General features: G+C 37.6%; 1 protein-coding gene across 5 annotated transcripts in view; it reads right to left on the bottom strand.

Annotated features, from left to right (window-relative positions):
- fat3a (FAT atypical cadherin 3a) overlaps positions 1 to 16,908 on the bottom strand; it is a 689,153-nt gene that overhangs the window by 64,797 nt on the left and 607,448 nt on the right. For all 5 annotated transcript variants that reach the window (XM_048598158.1, XM_048598163.1, XM_048598159.1 and 2 more), the window contains 4 exons: positions 16,290 to 16,427; positions 11,492 to 11,635; positions 3,763 to 3,960; positions 1,200 to 1,998 (listed from right to left, as the gene is read on the bottom strand). In XM_048598158.1, the coding sequence (XP_048454115.1) occupies positions 1,200 to 1,998; positions 3,763 to 3,960; positions 11,492 to 11,635; positions 16,290 to 16,427 (1,279 nt within the window). The remainder of the gene's footprint in view (positions 1 to 1,199; positions 1,999 to 3,762; positions 3,961 to 11,491; positions 11,636 to 16,289; positions 16,428 to 16,908) is intronic.

Here is a 16,908-nt window from a genome sequence, read left to right as displayed (position 1 = left end):
GAGCCCGAAACGTCAGCTTTCCTGCTCCTCTGATGCTGCTTGGCCTGCTGTGTTCATCCAGCTCTACACCTTGTTACCTCAGATTCTCCAGCATCGGCAGTTCCTATTATCTCCGTGGAATTGTACGTGCAATTTATGTTCGACACAAGTTTCTGCGGTATTTTGTGTAAGTTTTAAAAACCTCTTGCTGAAAGAAGGCCCTATCTACAAACTGGACTGCCCCTATGGTGAATTAATGATGCTGGGAATTCCTGCTAATTGTGCTCATTTGAAGGCCTTCAGTGAAGCTTTAAAAATTAGGCTGTTTCCTTGGGTGCAAGGACACTAAAAGATATGTTTTAAGCTTCTAAATTTGACTTTGGTTTTTATTTAAGAAGAAACTGATTAAAGCATCCGAATAAGATAGCAAAATAGCTTTACAGTTCCTTTTTAGAAGTGAATTTCAGCAACTTAAATTTAGGGTTATTCAGATGATATGGCTGATATTCTGATTTAAAAAGTTTCACCACCCAAAAAATAAGATGTTCAGCTGTTTTACTTACACTTCAAGTCAAAACAATTACATGAGATGAATAAAAAAAAATAAATTTATGCCAACTACACATCCACAAAAACTGTTCATCACTATAGTATAGAACAGCAGCAGTATTTGATGCCATAAGGAAAAGCTCCATAAATTAACGTGGCCTTTGGTTTATGTTTTTTTTTAATGAACATCACACCACACTAATTAAACAATGTGAGGATTGGTAATGTGCAAATGAATTTATAACTGGCAAATTCACACAAAGTGGAAATGTTACTGTGTTGCCTATTAATAAATTAATAGTAGCATTCATAAGAGCAAAAATTATTTTTCAAGCTATACATTGCCTTGTTTTTCAGACAAGTTGTTTCACAAAATGGGCTCAAGTGAGAAAGCACGTCTGTAATTATTTTACTGAATTTTTGGCAGCATTAAACTATATTGCTTGATTAAGAAATATTGTATTCACATCTAAATGTCGCAACTATAAGACAAATGTCTATTTGAAAACATAAAACTGTACAATATACAGATATCAAGACTTTTATAACAACATAGATATCACCAGATAATTTAGATTATTGTCAGAAGACTGCTTTTTTAAAAATTATACTGATTTGATAGCTTTAAAAATGCTACGTTGGAGAATTTTCAATCTTCTGGTACTACTCACCATTGCAAGTGCAAGTTGCATCCCTGAAGTATCTGGGGGACACAAAGCTAATCCTTGCAGTGCTGTAGGTCATCATGGATTGTGTTTCTGCAGCAGTCACCTGCTCACAATACTGTTCTTTGCACTCCTCACCAGAGCAGCTCTTATCCATTATAGTGGAAATATGGAGATCATTTGCTAGGTCATTTTTTGCATTGCTAAGCTTCTGAATCAAATAAGAAGATCTGTAAAACCCATTTCTATACATTTGTACTGCCAACAAAACTTCAAGTTGCTGTGTGGCTGCAACTGGCTGGATACTAATGATATGAAGGGTATCTTGCTTTTGGGCAGCAATAATGTTCCGAAGGCTCTGTCTAAATCCATGGAGGTGAAGTCCAACAAAATCTTCAGGAGAGATGTTTTTGAATTGAATACTTATCGCATTGTTTAACATATCCTGAGTCACCTGCTCAACATGAACTACAACTTCAACAGGTACAGTGAAGCGCCCATCACTGACAGACACATTCAAAATATAATTGCCACTGTCCAGTCCATCAAGTGCAATAATCTTCCCATCTTGGCTATTTATAGTGAACAGACTTCTTTGGTCTGACTTTAAGCCATAGGTAAGGATGTCATACATATCTTGATCAGTAGCATGGATCTTCCCAATTACACCTCCTGGAAACTCATCCTCTATTGTGGAAATAAAAATTTCAAGTGGAATAGCAGTTGGTTTATGAATGCTTTCTTCAATCACATTAACAAGGATATAGGTGGAAGACGACAGTGGTGGCTTGCCAGAGTCCTGAGCCTGTCACATTATGAGTAAACAACAAACATATCCATTTTTAGTCTGTTTAAGAGCTTTGACAATAGGGGTAAACACAAGAACAGAAATATGATTGTGTACAAAATTCTCATTCAATTTTAAAGTTTAAGGTTTAAAAAAATTCATGCAGTTTTGCTTCAGACCAGTGCTATGCAGATTATGTGGATTCTCCAAAGGCCAAAAAAAAATTCATATGAATTGTGTTTCTTGAGGAAGCAAGCTTTAATTGGGAATTTGTACTGCTCCTAGAAATGGTACTAATGTGATTAAAAATAAAGTACTGGAGAAACTCAGCAGGTCTGGCATGAAACTGAGATTGTCAAGTTAGGAGGTGTACTGAGTTAATGTGGATATCGGCTAATAAAAGTTTATGAAAATGTGTAACAATAAACTCTAATTCTATTGTTCTGGCTTTCTGAAATGGAACAGACCGTGTTTCCAGATTCTACCTGCAAGTTCCATGCAGGTTTCTTCATTGATATCAATGGGGAAACACACACATGGCACCGTGGTACTGTCTGTCCCTCCAAGGGAATCCACAAGTTTGTGTTTTGAAGTATTTATTTTAAAGTTTGCTCTTTTTGTTTCATTGGTAACATACAAATTCAACATAACCATCAAAATACTGCTAAATAGTTCAGTTTGAACTCAATCTGAGACCATTAGTAAATACATTTTCATACCAGAAACATGAATATGTCATTCAGAGCCTCTAATCTGTTCCATTAAACAGAAGGATCATGATCATTTTAAGTCCTTTTACAGCAATGATTAACTTTCTTTCATAAAATTGTAAGCTCAATTTTGTTTTGCTGATCACTAAATGTAGTAAATCTTCAGAATTGAAATAACACGTTTAACAATATGGATAACAATATCAAAAAAGTCACTGTAAAGACAAATTTATGAAAATGTAAATATCTTTTATTTTAACATGTTTTGAACAACTAGATAAGTTGTGGTTTTATTGATTGGGCAATTAACTAGTGATAGAAGAAATGAAGACTCTCAGAAGGCTACGTAATCTCCATCAAAATCATTTATCTCTGTACTGTAGTAAAGGTAATTAAACTTGAGTGCAGTCCTCAGACAAGATAAGATATACGTTTTGTACGTGGTTGACCATAAATCATTCTCACTTCATAACTTATGAATTATTAATTTCAGAATTGAGTTTGATTGAAAAGTTATCTCTTACTGCTGTCTATCTGGGCTATTATTTCTCCCTTCAAAATTAAATTAATTTGTTATCTTGTTGACTGAATGAAATAAACCACCTGTAGAAACAGATTTTGGAACCAGATCGAACTTCTTTGCATCAGAGTAAATTTCATAATTTTAGTCAACGGATGCTGTAACTTCAAATCCAGCATCATGAAATATGTTATCAATTGCAATCTAAATTATACACTGGACCAACTATCATAATATTAGTAAAATGAAAAGTTCTTTTTAACATTTATAACACTACAAAACAAGCTGATTATCAGCCTCAGGACAGAAAAATGTATTGCGCTTTGAATTGGCTTCTTCTAACAGACAACACATGGTGTTCAGTTCAAAAGATTCAGTTGAGAAAAATATTGTCTGCTAAGAACTTGAATCCAAGGAAAACAAATGCTTCTTAGATGCATACCCTTTCTTCTTTTACATCAAAGATACCTGAGATTCAGACAGCATCCACATTTTTGAACAAAACAAATCTTACTGTTGGAGTAAAAGCACAAGACTGGCACAATCTCTTACCTGCACATGCAGAAGGTATTCTGTTGCATCCCTCTGTTTAAACACAATTGCAGATCTCAGAACCCCTTGTTGATCTAAAACAAATTCATTCCCATCATTTCCAGCAACTATCGTGAATGTGAACGGAGGCCCATTGTGGGAAGAGTCCTTGTCAGTCACTGAAAGGTGCAGGATATTGGTGCCCACAGATTTATTTTCCTGCAAACACATGAAAGGTGAATATATATATATATCTCAATACAGTGATGACTACATTGGCATAAGATAAACCAATTCAGCTTTTATTTAAAGAAAAAATCTTCATGACTCCGGAAAATAATAGAACTTCACACTAACATAAATACGTTGCATTCTTTTAAATTTTGAGTTGCCAAAGGTATGATCTGTACAAAGATGCAAAAAAGGAATTAATTCCAATATTAATCACATTCAACAGTCTAGCAAGGAAAGTGAGACAGGGCTGGATTTTCATCCAAGATGTGGAAAGCAGAAGTTGGCAAATTTCTTAGCACGGCGCACCCACCCCCATACAAAGTGTCTGCAAGAATGGGATTTTTGTTCTTGCCACGTATTCTCGGCTGAGAGCCAGGCATTTGTTTGTTCAGACAGTTATGTCCAAAGAAAAAAAAATCTTATTGATAACTCTTTTGCTTAGATCTATTTTGTCAACTGCACAATTTTTATTTACATTGGGTAAAGAGGCTTCAAGCGCTTATCGTTTCTGTTACTCATGATAATTCATGCTTTTATAGGACTGTAGGAAAAGCAGTTTATTTTACTTTCTCATATATGTCATTGTTACTATAGGGGTCATCGATTCTGCACAGTGTGTGTATTGGGCATGGAAGTGCCATAGGTTGGCATGAAGTGTACGAAGTAATATTGGGATGAAGGAACACTGGGATAAGTGGAGGAGCATAGGTTGACACGGAGGTCATGGGTAAGATCTTATGAAATGATTAAAAAACTTTTTAAAAAGTGCAGAATCTGTTTTATATATCGATAGCCATAAATTTCAAAAGACTTTCAAAGATTTCAATGATGTTGTTGTAAATTTATAGTTAAGCACAAACATAATTATTCACCTATCCCTTCTTGCATCCATAGTGTGCAGTATGTAGTTAATGAGGTGAGTTTGGAAAAATACAGTGAGAAATCTTGCTAGGCATCACAGTGAAACGTCCTCCAAACAACTCAATGATTGAAAACATAACCAACAGCAACCTTCATTAAAACATGATCCCTGCAGTGACATAAACATACCAAACAATCATCCATAAATCAAGCTCTGTTAACTACCCCAGGACAACGATGAAACATAAATCGACATTTATTGCAGAAAAGTTGATGAGGACCAAAAGATCAAATGATTCTGGCATCAGATCCACAGAATGAAGGTCTTAAAATGGCCTCTGTGCTGCTTACACCAAAATACTAACTTTTACATAAAAACTGGAAAAAGAGCGAAATATTACTTTGCACAATTACTTTTCAAGCTTCAAACTGCCATCGTAGAAACTGCTTTAGTACAGCTGCAGAACTCCAAGCATGTGAGAAATGACCCAGAAAACAAAAAAAAAGTCTTCACTCTCCAAAGGGGAATAAAAAAGTCAAAAACAAGTAATACTTGGAAAAGAACAAACTGATCGTACTGGACCATCATTTTGATGTATACAAAACAAGTTGGATCTTCTGGGAAAATATACTATTTCAGACACTGGATGAAATGGTAGCTTTGATTGTCAAGATCTTCACTGAGTCATTACAGTGGAACAACTGCCCGAGATCCTGGAAATTAACTGCTATCACAATGGTCCACAAAGCGAATACGGTTTCCCATTAACACTAAAAATTACTGGTATATCATCCTGCTGAACAGCCTAAAAACATTGCTACTGTTAAACTACATTCCTAAAATGTGAGTGTAACTTCACAGGCATGAACTTTCTCTCCTAAGCCCTGCACAGCATGAGTTGTGAACGAGGCAGCATATAAAATATGCTACCTCAGTCATACAAAAATATCTGAATGGTTAACAAGAAAGAGACCCTGATGGCAATGTCCCCGCATATCAAAAATATTTTAATAAGATTTCATTCTATGTACAGTGGTAGGCCATTTCCTGGCATAACACTCTGATGAGTTTGATCTGAGGATGATCAAATTTCTGATAGGAGCATTTGGTACTAGACTGAGCATAAAAGTTCTCAATGCATTTTTTAAAATGGTAGGAGTTTTTCTGGCTCCATTCCTATGTCATTTCTGTTCCTTACAGGTTATGTTTCAGCATTGGAACAAAGTTTTCAGTTGGCTTAGAATTAGCTGTTTTATTCCATCAGAGTTGAATGCAAAATAAAATTTAAAAATCTTAAAAGATGCCTAGAGAAAGGACACATAATAGAAATATCTGTTATTTTTGCAAGGTTGTCTGTTCTTTGGCAGAAACAGACAAAAGGTGATAATAGGGAGATTCAAATGCTATCAAAACCAACCAAGATCCTGTTCATAACTTTCTGGTGAAATATGACATAATCGACAATGTCAGCCATCCACTCCAGCTCAATTGTGAGGCCTCTGTGGAAAGAAGCAGTCAACCACAGAATCTGCTTCAGACTGCACAAAGTCTGTATGGAATGCGGCCATCCAGCTTACTGCATGGTGAGTCCAACAGAGACTCGGAGCTATCAAGCAATTCAGATCCGGTGCCACACAATGGACAATTTAGGGAGGAAAATTTGGATCCATCACTGGATGTAGAAAGAAGAAGAAAAAAGAAGTGTTTCAACTCCCCACTTTGGTACAAGTTGTATGAGGATTGGCATATTTAACAGATAAAATAGTCTTTACTCAATTTAGAAATATCAATTTTCATGTTCAGAGGGCAAATAGCCGTGATGCAGAGAAAATAGAGTCATACAGATATACAGCATGGAATCAGAGCCTTCGGTCCAACTCAGCCACGCCAATCAGATATCCTAGATAAATCTAGTCCCACTTGCCAGCATTTGGCCCATATCCCTTGAAACCCTTCCTATTCATATATCCATGCAGATGCCATTTAAATGTTGTAATTGTACCAGCCTCCACCACTTCCTCTGGCAGTTCATTCCATACATGCACCACCCTCTGTATGGAAAAGTTGCCCTTTAGGTCCCTTTGAAATCTTTCCCCTCTCACCTTAAACATATTGGACTCCCCCACCCTGGGGAAAAGACCTTGTCTATTTACCCTATCCATGCCCCTCATGATATTATAAAACTCTAAGGTCACCCCTCAGCCTCTGATGCTCCAGGGAAAATGGCCCCAGTCTATTCAGCCTCTCCCTATAGCTCCACCTTCCAACCCTGGCAACATCCTTGTAAATCTTTCCTGAACTCTTTCAAGTTTCACAACATCCTTGCTGTAGCAGGGAGACCAGAATTGCACTCAGTATTCCAATAGTGGCTTAACCAATATCCTGTACAGCGACAACATGATCGTCCAACTCCTATACTGAATGCACTGACCAATAAAGGTAAGCATACCAAACACCCTCTTCACTATCCTGTCTGCCAGGGTCTCCACTTTCAAGGAATAATGAACCTGCACTCCAACGTCTCTTTGTTCAGCAATGCTCCCAGGACCATACCATTAGTATATAAGTCTTGCCGTTATTTGCCTTTCCAAAATGCAGCACCTCAAATTTATCTAAATTAAAATCCATCTGTCACTCCTCGGCTCATTGGCCCATCTGATCAAGATCCCGTTGTACTCTCAGATAATGCTCTTCGCTGTCCACTACACATTCAAGTTTGGTGTCATCTGCAAACTTACTAACCATACCTCCTATGTTCACATCCAAATCATTTATGTAAGTGATGAAAAGCGGTAGATCCAGTATCCATCCTTGTGGCTCACCGCTGGTCACAGGCCTCCAGTCTGAAAAGCAACCTTCGACCACTACCCTCTGTCTTCTACCTTCGAGCCTGTTCTGTATCCCAATAGCTAGATCTTCCTCCATTCCACGTGATCTAACGTTGCTAGTCTACCATGAGGAACCTTGTCGAATGCCTTACTGAAGTCCGTATAAATCACGTCCACTGCTCTGTTCTCATCAAGTCTCTTTGCTACTTCTTCAAAAAATTCAATCAATTTAGTGAGACATGATTTCCCACGCGCAAAGCCATGCTGACTATCCCTAATCAGTCCTTGCCTTTCCAAATACAAGTTAATCCTGTCCCTCATGATTCCCTCTAACAACTGGCCCACTTCTGATGTCAGGCTCACTGGTTAATAGTTCCCCAGCTTTTCCTTATCACCATTCTTAAATAGTGGCACCACATTAGCCAACCTCCTGTGTTCCGGCACCTTGCCTGTCGCTATTGATGATACAAATATCTCAGAAAGGGGCCCAACAATCACTTCTCTGTGCCCCAGAACAGGGCCCGGGAATGTATCCGGCACCTTCTCCTCTGTGGTATGGACATTTTTCAAGATGTCACCATTTATTTCCCCATGTTCCCTATCTTCTATATCCTTCTCCACAGTAAACACTGATGAGAAATACTCGTTCAGTATCTTCCTATTTCCTGTGGTTCTACACAGAGGTAGCCTTGCTGATCTTTAAGAGGCCCTATTGTCTCCCTAGTTACCCTTTTGTTTTAATGTATTTGTAGAACTCTTTGGATTCTCCTTAACCTGATTTGCCAATGCTATCTCATGTCCCCTTTTTGCCCTCCTGATTTCCCTCTTAAGTATACTCCTGCTGTCTTTATCCTCTTCTAGGGATTCACTTGATCTCTGCTGTCCATACCTGATACATGCTTCCTTGTTAAATGAGTAGATTTAGTAGAGGATTTTAAAGGAAGAATGGTGGAGGTGGAAAAGAGACAGAAGTTATATGCTATTGCACAAAGTGTGTGATATTGGCAATAGTCAAATACAAATTCTGGTACCTAATAGAAGCAAAACACTGTGGATTCTGGAAACCTGAAATTTATAAAAAAGGAAAAATTCAGCAGGTCTAGCAGCATTTGTGAAGAGCAAACAGTTAAGGTTGAGTCCATTATGACTTTTGTTCAGATGCTGAAGTGTCATACTGGACATGAAACACGGTCACTCATACCTGTTGGTATAACTTCATGCTGTGAAGCACTATCACAGAATTTCTCTTTTGTTCTTTTTCCAGACTCGCCTTTTACACTTGGTTAAAGCCTTACATTTCTAACTTCTGAAAGTTCTGATGAAAGGTCAGCAGACTAAAACATTGGCTTTGTTCTTCCCCCACAGATACTGCCCAACCTGCTGGATATTTCCAGAAAAATGCAGTGGCATAGGTGAGGTTAACATTGTGAAGATACTGATCGCTTTCAATGCTAAGGAATGATGCAGAATTCTGCATGAAAGCTTCTTCAACATGTAGCTAATAAAACATTCAGACAGATAACGGAATGGCAATAGGTTTAGCAGAAGAAAAATTCTCAGCAATAGATGAATCTTGTTGGGCACAAAGTCTGTGGGTTTGATATAGATACATATTAACAAGGGTATTGAAACCTTGCAATACAAGCCTGCGTAGTACAAAAACCATCGAAAATAGATAAAGGTTTATGGGGAGATTGAAAATAGGATGAGCTAGTGGGGCTTAATAAAGCTTTGCTGATGTCCCACGCAGTCAATCGTGGAGCACCATGCTGATCAATGCTGGGGCCACAGCTGTCTCTTGGCTATATAAACGATATGGAACCAGGAACATAAATTATATTTTGACACTTTCAGGTGTCACAACATTATGGCAGACAGGGTTTAAAATAATAAGGAAGAGGCAGTTATGGAATGTTGGTGCAAAAATATGAGATTTAAGCTTGAACTTTAGGCATGAAGCCTTTATCCCACTACAACTAGGAAAAAGCTGGCCAGTAGCTTGTTGGAGGAGGAGGTTGGAGGTAACATTGATGAGTCAATGCTATCAAATTTAAGCAGTGACAAAGCAGTTCTTAAGTGTCAGCCTGCCCTTGGGGCGACTGGGACCTTTAACAGTTAAGCACCATTTCCCACCATATTCCAGTTGTTAATGGGGGTTTGGTGTAGGTCTGGCTACTAAATGACCAATTTGATGGCATGGATCAAGATCTCAACTGGTACCCTGCTGTTAGATTACATATTCCCTTTTGTTTTAGTTCTTTGGCAAGGCAATCAAAGTAGTATCAAGAACCTGGTGGGACAATTTCCCACCTGTTGCACCATAATTCTTCACACTCTTCTTGCTCAGGTTCTCTTCCAGAAACAGATCCAGATGGAAAATGCCTCCCATTTAAAAGATGCGGGCTGTCTTTAAATAGGTCAGGTCCCCTTTTAAGTCTTGCACAAACTTGTACAATACCTTTGAAGCGTGTAGTAACTCAAGTGTTTTTAGTTCTGACTGCACATAACAATCATGCAAACTAACAGCATCAGGAAAAGAAAATCTAGTGCTGATTAGTTGTCCTCACAATTCCCATATTTGTTTTCAAAAGTTATTGAATGTAGCCCCTAAGAATTTCAACTAAATTGCTGTACACTTCAAGACATAATATAATATCAAACGACATGTTGATAGATTCTTGAAAGTAATGTGCAATGGACAAAATAGTAAGTAAATATAACTAGATCACAGCAAGTATCAGGGGGTATGTCCATATTCAAGGTAATGTATACATATTCGAAATTTGTGAACTACCACATTGCTGTCTGTTGTTCTGCAGCAAATACAGAAGAGGGTATCAAATCCTAGCTCAAAACTGTTGATCTTTGGGAGTGAGTTAGAACATTCTGAGATTTCATTCCAGAGGATAGCAGGTCTTGCCACAGTGGTTAGCACTGCTGCCTTACAGTGCCAGGGACCTGGGTTCAATTCTACCCTCGGGCGACTGTCTGTGTGGAGTTTGCACATTCTCCCCTTGTCTGTGTGGGCTTCCTCCGGGTACTCTGGTTTCCTCCCACAGTCCAAAGATGTGCAGGTTAGGTGGATTGGCCATGCTAAATTGCCCCTAGTGTCTGCGATGGGAAATCTAGGAATAGGGTGGGTCTGTGTGGGATGTTCTTTGGAGGGTCGATATGGGCCAAATGGCCTGCTTCCGCACTGTAGGGATTGTATGATTCTATGATGATGTGTTTCGAGATTCAGGTGATACTAAAACCGAACCACAATAAGATATTTGAAATTACTACAAAGCCCAAAAATAAAAAGTCTGCAGACAGTCCATGTTTAACTGCTTATCATAGGGTGCGCTGAGCACATGGAACAAGACATTCAGTGAGGCACTGCAGGCAGGAAGGCTGAACAATTTAAGGGGAAGCCTGCAAGGTATTTGAAGAAGTGCACTATTGCAAGGTATTAATTTTGGGCAGGATAAACAATTGGGTTTTTTTGCTTCTGTGCTTCCTAATTTACCATACACATTTTCAATAGCAAGAACATATAACCAAGAATATATAAACCCACCTGAGAACTAGATACCCAAGAAACATACCTCAGATCCACCAAAAATTAACAAAATGTATCACTATTAGAACAATTCAAATTCAGAATATTTCCTAATGTATTCAGAAGCAAAAAGTGGTTTTCTTGATATAAATAATCTGAAATAAGTTGAAAATAAAGATGCATGATATGAGCATGATTCACATTAAAACCTGATGATTATATCATTCTAATCAATTTGAATAATATACGAAAGAAACATGAATTGGAGCTACTTCAGACATTTACCTGAATGACAGCTGAATAATTTGCTGGGATGAAATCAGGAGGATTATCATTAATATCTGAGACATCGATATTCACAGTAACTGTAGATGACATGGAAGGTGTTCCACTGTCTTTGGCTTGCACAGTTAATGAATACCCTGATATCTGTTGGAGCAATTAAATTATCATTACAAGATAATTTACCAAGTCTATTCAAAGCATTCAAGAGCATTTGACAGAAAGATTTCTTTAATTGCATAATACTTCGAGGTATTCTCATGACTCAAATTCAAACTGAACACAATTCTGCAAAATCTTGTACTAGGCATAAACTTTTGCACTAATACTTTGGTTAACATAGCCAGTTAGTGAATGTTGAAGATAAGTTCCACAATTTCATCATCTGAGCATAAACATTCTATGCTAATATGAAAACTCAAATTAAAACCATTGAATCTTATTTTAACTGACACTTTAGCTACTTATTTCAAGTTGATGCTCATCTCCATTAAATAAATTTGATACAAGAATTTTAATAGCTTGTATGATTCCAACACAACCAGTATACTCCATGCCAAGTAGTTTACCGTATCAAAACCTCATCACACAGTTCATACAATAAACTGCTGTTAAAACTTAAACAAAGGTGATCGACATTCTGTATCCACAGTTCATAAATTCATAAACAACCAGGAGATTACTGTAGCCAGCAACTACTAACCGGTCAGTATAAATTGGGTGCGAGGGAAGATTCTGGACATGATAATTCAACACAATTAATTGTCACTTGGATAAATATGAGTTAATTCAGGAAAGCTTCCATAGATTTGTTAAGGACAAATCATGTTTAACTAACTTGGTGAAGCTTCTGGTGTGGTAAGAGGATCATGTTATTGATGTGGTGTGTAGGAACCTCCAGAATGAATTTCAAAAATGATGCAAAATAGATTTGTGTGCAAGACATTGCTCGTTAAGAAAAAGAAAGTAGCAACATAGATACCAAACTGGTCAAGTGATAGGAAGTTGAGTATAGTGGTTAACAGATGTTCATCAGACTGGAGAATGTTTTGCCGTGGAGATATCCAAGGGATGGTATTTAGACTTTTATCAGGAAGATACACATAGATTAACAATGTAGACATTAAATGATGTAATAACGAAGACACCGTTTCAAAATCACGAAACATTCTGAAGAGGTATGTTTAGAATGTCAAAAGGGTGTAGAGGTAAGTAAAATGGGTAGACAAGTAAACCATAGAATCCTTAAAGTGCAGGAAGAGGCCATTCAGCCCATCAAGTCTACACCAGCCTTCCAAAGAGCATGCTAAAGCAGAACTTACAACACCTGGCCGTTTACCTCTTTTTTCATATCTAAGGCTCCTGACACAACTTCCAGGTGAAACTGCATTTCACTTTATGTTTTCTACTGTATTTGCTGCTCACATTGTGGTTGTCTACACTGGGAGACAAGACTCAGCGATCACTTTGCGAAACATCTGCATTCTGTCCACAAAAATGATCCCGAGCTTCCAGTTGCCTTCTACTTCACCACATCACCATGTTCTCTGGCCTACATTTCTGTCTCGAGCCTGCTACTGTGCTCCAATGAGGCTCAGCACAAACTAGAAGAATAGCATCTCATTTTTTGCTTGGGGAACCTGCAACCTCCAGAACTCAAATATTGAGTTCAATAATTTTTGAACAACTTATTTCATGACAGGGGCTGCGTTCAACACAGCCAATCCATTTTCACCTCTCTATCATCAGTTTTCTTTCTCCTTGGTATATTATCCATTCCTTTGTCTGCCTAACTGTCATTCTCTCTGAAAAGGTTCCATCTCCAACCACTCACTTCATTATCCCCCACTGCCCTAATTTCAGTATATGTACCACCTTTTCCAAAACATTGACAGTTCTGAAGGGTCACTGAACTCAAAACATTTAATACTGCTTTCTCTCACAGATGCTGCCGGACCTGCTGAATTTCTCCAGTAATTTCAATTTTTGTTTCAGGTTTCCAGCATCTGCAGTTCTATGTTTTATATTATTGTACAGAACACCACTCAGCCTCACCTTGTGCCCAATTTGAAGACATTACAGAGAGAAGGCCCCAGACATGAAGAACTTCAGTTACACAGTTCGATTGTAAAGATTGAAACTATCTTTCCTGGAGAAAGAAGGTTGATAGTAAATTTGATAGAGATATTCAAAATCATGAGGAGTTTGATCAGAGTAGATTGGAAAAAAAAAACTGTTGCTATTGGTGAAAGGATTGAGAACGAGTGGACACAGATTTATGATCACTGGTAAAAGAAACAATGGCATCATGAGGGAAAAATATGTTTTGATGCAACAAGCATTTAGAATCTGAAATACACTGCCTGAGAATGTGTCACAGGTGGGATCAATTGATTCATTCATTAATAATTAGATTGTTATCAGAAAAGGAAGAATGTGCAGACCCAGGGGGTCAATGCAGGTGAAGGGCACTCAGGAAATTGTTCCGATGGAATGCTGTACTGATGCAACAGGCTCAATGGCCTCCTCCTCTTTTGCAACAGTTCTGTGATTGTTAAATTCATTAAAATAGTGAAACAAAATCTCAGCCCCATATTTTATTAGAATAATGCAAACATTAATAAATCAGCATTCTCAAATACTTTGTTACCTAAATATTGCAACCACATTCTGGAATAGGACTTGAACTTCATGACCTTTCAACTGAGAGATAAGACTGCAGTTAAGGTGGCACCTATTCTCTGCCACCAAGTTGCAACTGAATTGGGATGGTGGTCCTTAGTATCACTTGAATCTTTTTTTCTCCCCTACACTTTTAAGAAGGGCAACTGCTTTGCTAATTATTTTCATCGACGTAAGGAGGTATGGCCATGAATCTACCTTCCTGTAGCTGCTATGTAGAAATTAACAGGGAGATTGAAGAAGCTGCACTAATAGCCATAAAGTGGCTCCTTGGAGGGAGTGGGCCCTATAATAGACTTGTCTCTGTCCATTTTGCTAGAAGTAACTTCCCTTTTGAAGGCCCAGCTCGCTGCTTCTCAGAATTAGTACACATCTGTATTTACAAGATACGAGAACACAAGACCATAAGAACTAGGAGCAGGAGCAAGCAATTCAGCCCCTCAAACCTGCTTCCGTTATTCTATAAGATCATGGCTAATGTCATCTCAGCCTCAACTCCACTTTCTGCCCACCTTCAACTGGTTACTAATTAAAATTTGTCTATCGCCTTCTTAGGAGATTCCACAGATTCACAACCCTTTGAAATAAGTAATCCTCATATGTTCTTAATCTTTTTAATCTAAAACAGTGTTCCCACTGTTAGATCATCAGTTTTCTCCTTTGCACTGGGATGCAGGAGTGCTTATTCTTGCTGTCAGGAGTGTTGCTAGAAGCCAATTTTGAGCAATTAATCAGGACCTACCAAAGAAAATGCATCTTAGCAGAGATGAATGCGCAACAACGATTAGAAGTATTACCCCTCTGAATTCTCTTCCAAGAGCAGAATACCTACCTTTACCCATCATTTTATTATTAGCTACAAAAAAAATCTTTGGTTTCTAATATCAACTTATAGAATAATAAAACCAAACTACAATTACTTTTTGCTCAATTAAAACTGATAACCTGAGCAATAACAGAATCTCACTTCCTGTTAGAATTGTCATTTACTCAACTGACAAGATGTAGATATGCTCTCTCCGACGAAACATTAAAATTGTGGGCTGCTGCCGGTCACAGTTCATCCAAACACTGGCCCTCTACTCCTGACCTATGACTGCCTCTACTGCCTGAGGGATCATAAATGGGGGTAATAATTTATGATTAATGATTTCAGCTAAGCAATTTGGCATGGTCCTGACACTCAATAGATGCAGCATCAAGTTTCAGCAAAAGGCTAGTTTGCGCAAGAAAATAACAACAAATAAACAACAAATAATGCTTTTGTTTTACTCAGGTTTAAAAACTCTACTCTAAACATAATTTTTATGATTTAGAATAAAATTACTCACATAGATCAAAATAAATGAAACAACTAGTACTTGGAAATATAGAATCAGGTTAAAAAGATAAAAACTGAAATAACTGCAGATGCTGTAAATCAGGAACAAAAACAGAAGTACTGGAAAAGCTCAGCAGGTCTGGCAGCATCTGTGAAGAAAAAATCAGAGTTAACCTTTCGGGCCCGGTGACCCTTCCTCAGAACTCCTTCGAGACCTGCTGAGCTTTTCCAGCAACTTCTGTTTTTGTTCCTAAAAAGATAAGATAATAGATTTAGTTTAAGATAATTGCATTTGGTAAAGGCATACACTTTCCTCTGCAAATTGAATAAACTCCTTTCTTTATCTTTGTGCAAAACCAGGGATTTACATTATTTTGAAACATGCATTTACTGTATTTTTCCTTGCACTGCAACTTAATTATTCTGTCAGTCAAATCGTCCTCCATTATTTACAGTAATATAATCATCTGGGGGACCTCAGCATACTCAATGGTATGTTTATGCTGTTCACATCGTGAAAGTCACATTAAATCACAAGTTAAATACATAAAAGCATCAATGGTTTAGCACTTTTCAGCAATCTGCTTGTAGTTTCTTTCTAGATAGCCAAGAAATATAATGGCTGAATACAGAATGTCATTTCTACCCCAGCTAACTTCACAACATGTTGAAATGAGCATTGATCTATAAAGATCAATACTAACCACACAGTAAATTTACCAAGAAAGACACAGCAGTTCAAATTGGAAATATTTTACAGGATGTTAAAACAAGGTTCTTTGATCAATCTTTTCTTACTTTTTCTCTATCAAGTCGCTCTTTGACCTTGATTAAGCCTGTGACTGGACTAATATTGAAGTAGTTGTCTGGGTCTCCATTCACAATGGAAAAATGAATCTGTGCATTGATCTGACTATCACAATCTTCTGCCAGAACCTAAGCAAATAAATTCTAGGTTAATATTGAGAAATGCAATAAAAAAAATAGCACTTCTACCATGGTCAAACATCAAAAGTGAATCAATTATAAATGTTATATTCAAAATAAGAAATGAAACCAACAGTATAAAATAGCTGGAAGTGTTTGCCATCAGCATACTTGCAAAGTGATATATTAACAAATACAACTTCCACTCTCATAATATCTCTAACTTAATGAAAGATTTTAAAGAGTAAAACCCTCGTATTAGTGGTGAAACAGATGCCAAGCATTAAGTTTGGAGAGCTGGCAAAGGCATCCTTAAAAGGTTTGCTTTGGAGGAGGATTTAGAAAGTAGAGGAAAATGTAGTTGCTAGTTGATGAGGTTAATTATTTGTTGTGAAGCGCTATTTCAAAGTAATGTTGTGCAAACTCTGTCAGCTCCTTGAGGACAGACAGGGTGTTGTTACCTGTCTTGTTTTTGTTCTTCATTGGCATA

Source organism: Rhincodon typus, chromosome 6, assembly GCF_021869965.1.
Source record: "Rhincodon typus isolate 14 chromosome 6, sRhiTyp1.1, whole genome shotgun sequence".
In the NCBI taxonomy this organism is placed as follows: domain Eukaryota; kingdom Metazoa; phylum Chordata; class Chondrichthyes; order Orectolobiformes; family Rhincodontidae; genus Rhincodon; species Rhincodon typus.
Note: the sequence above shows the minus strand (reverse complement) of the source record. Positions and strands in the feature narration are given on the sequence as shown.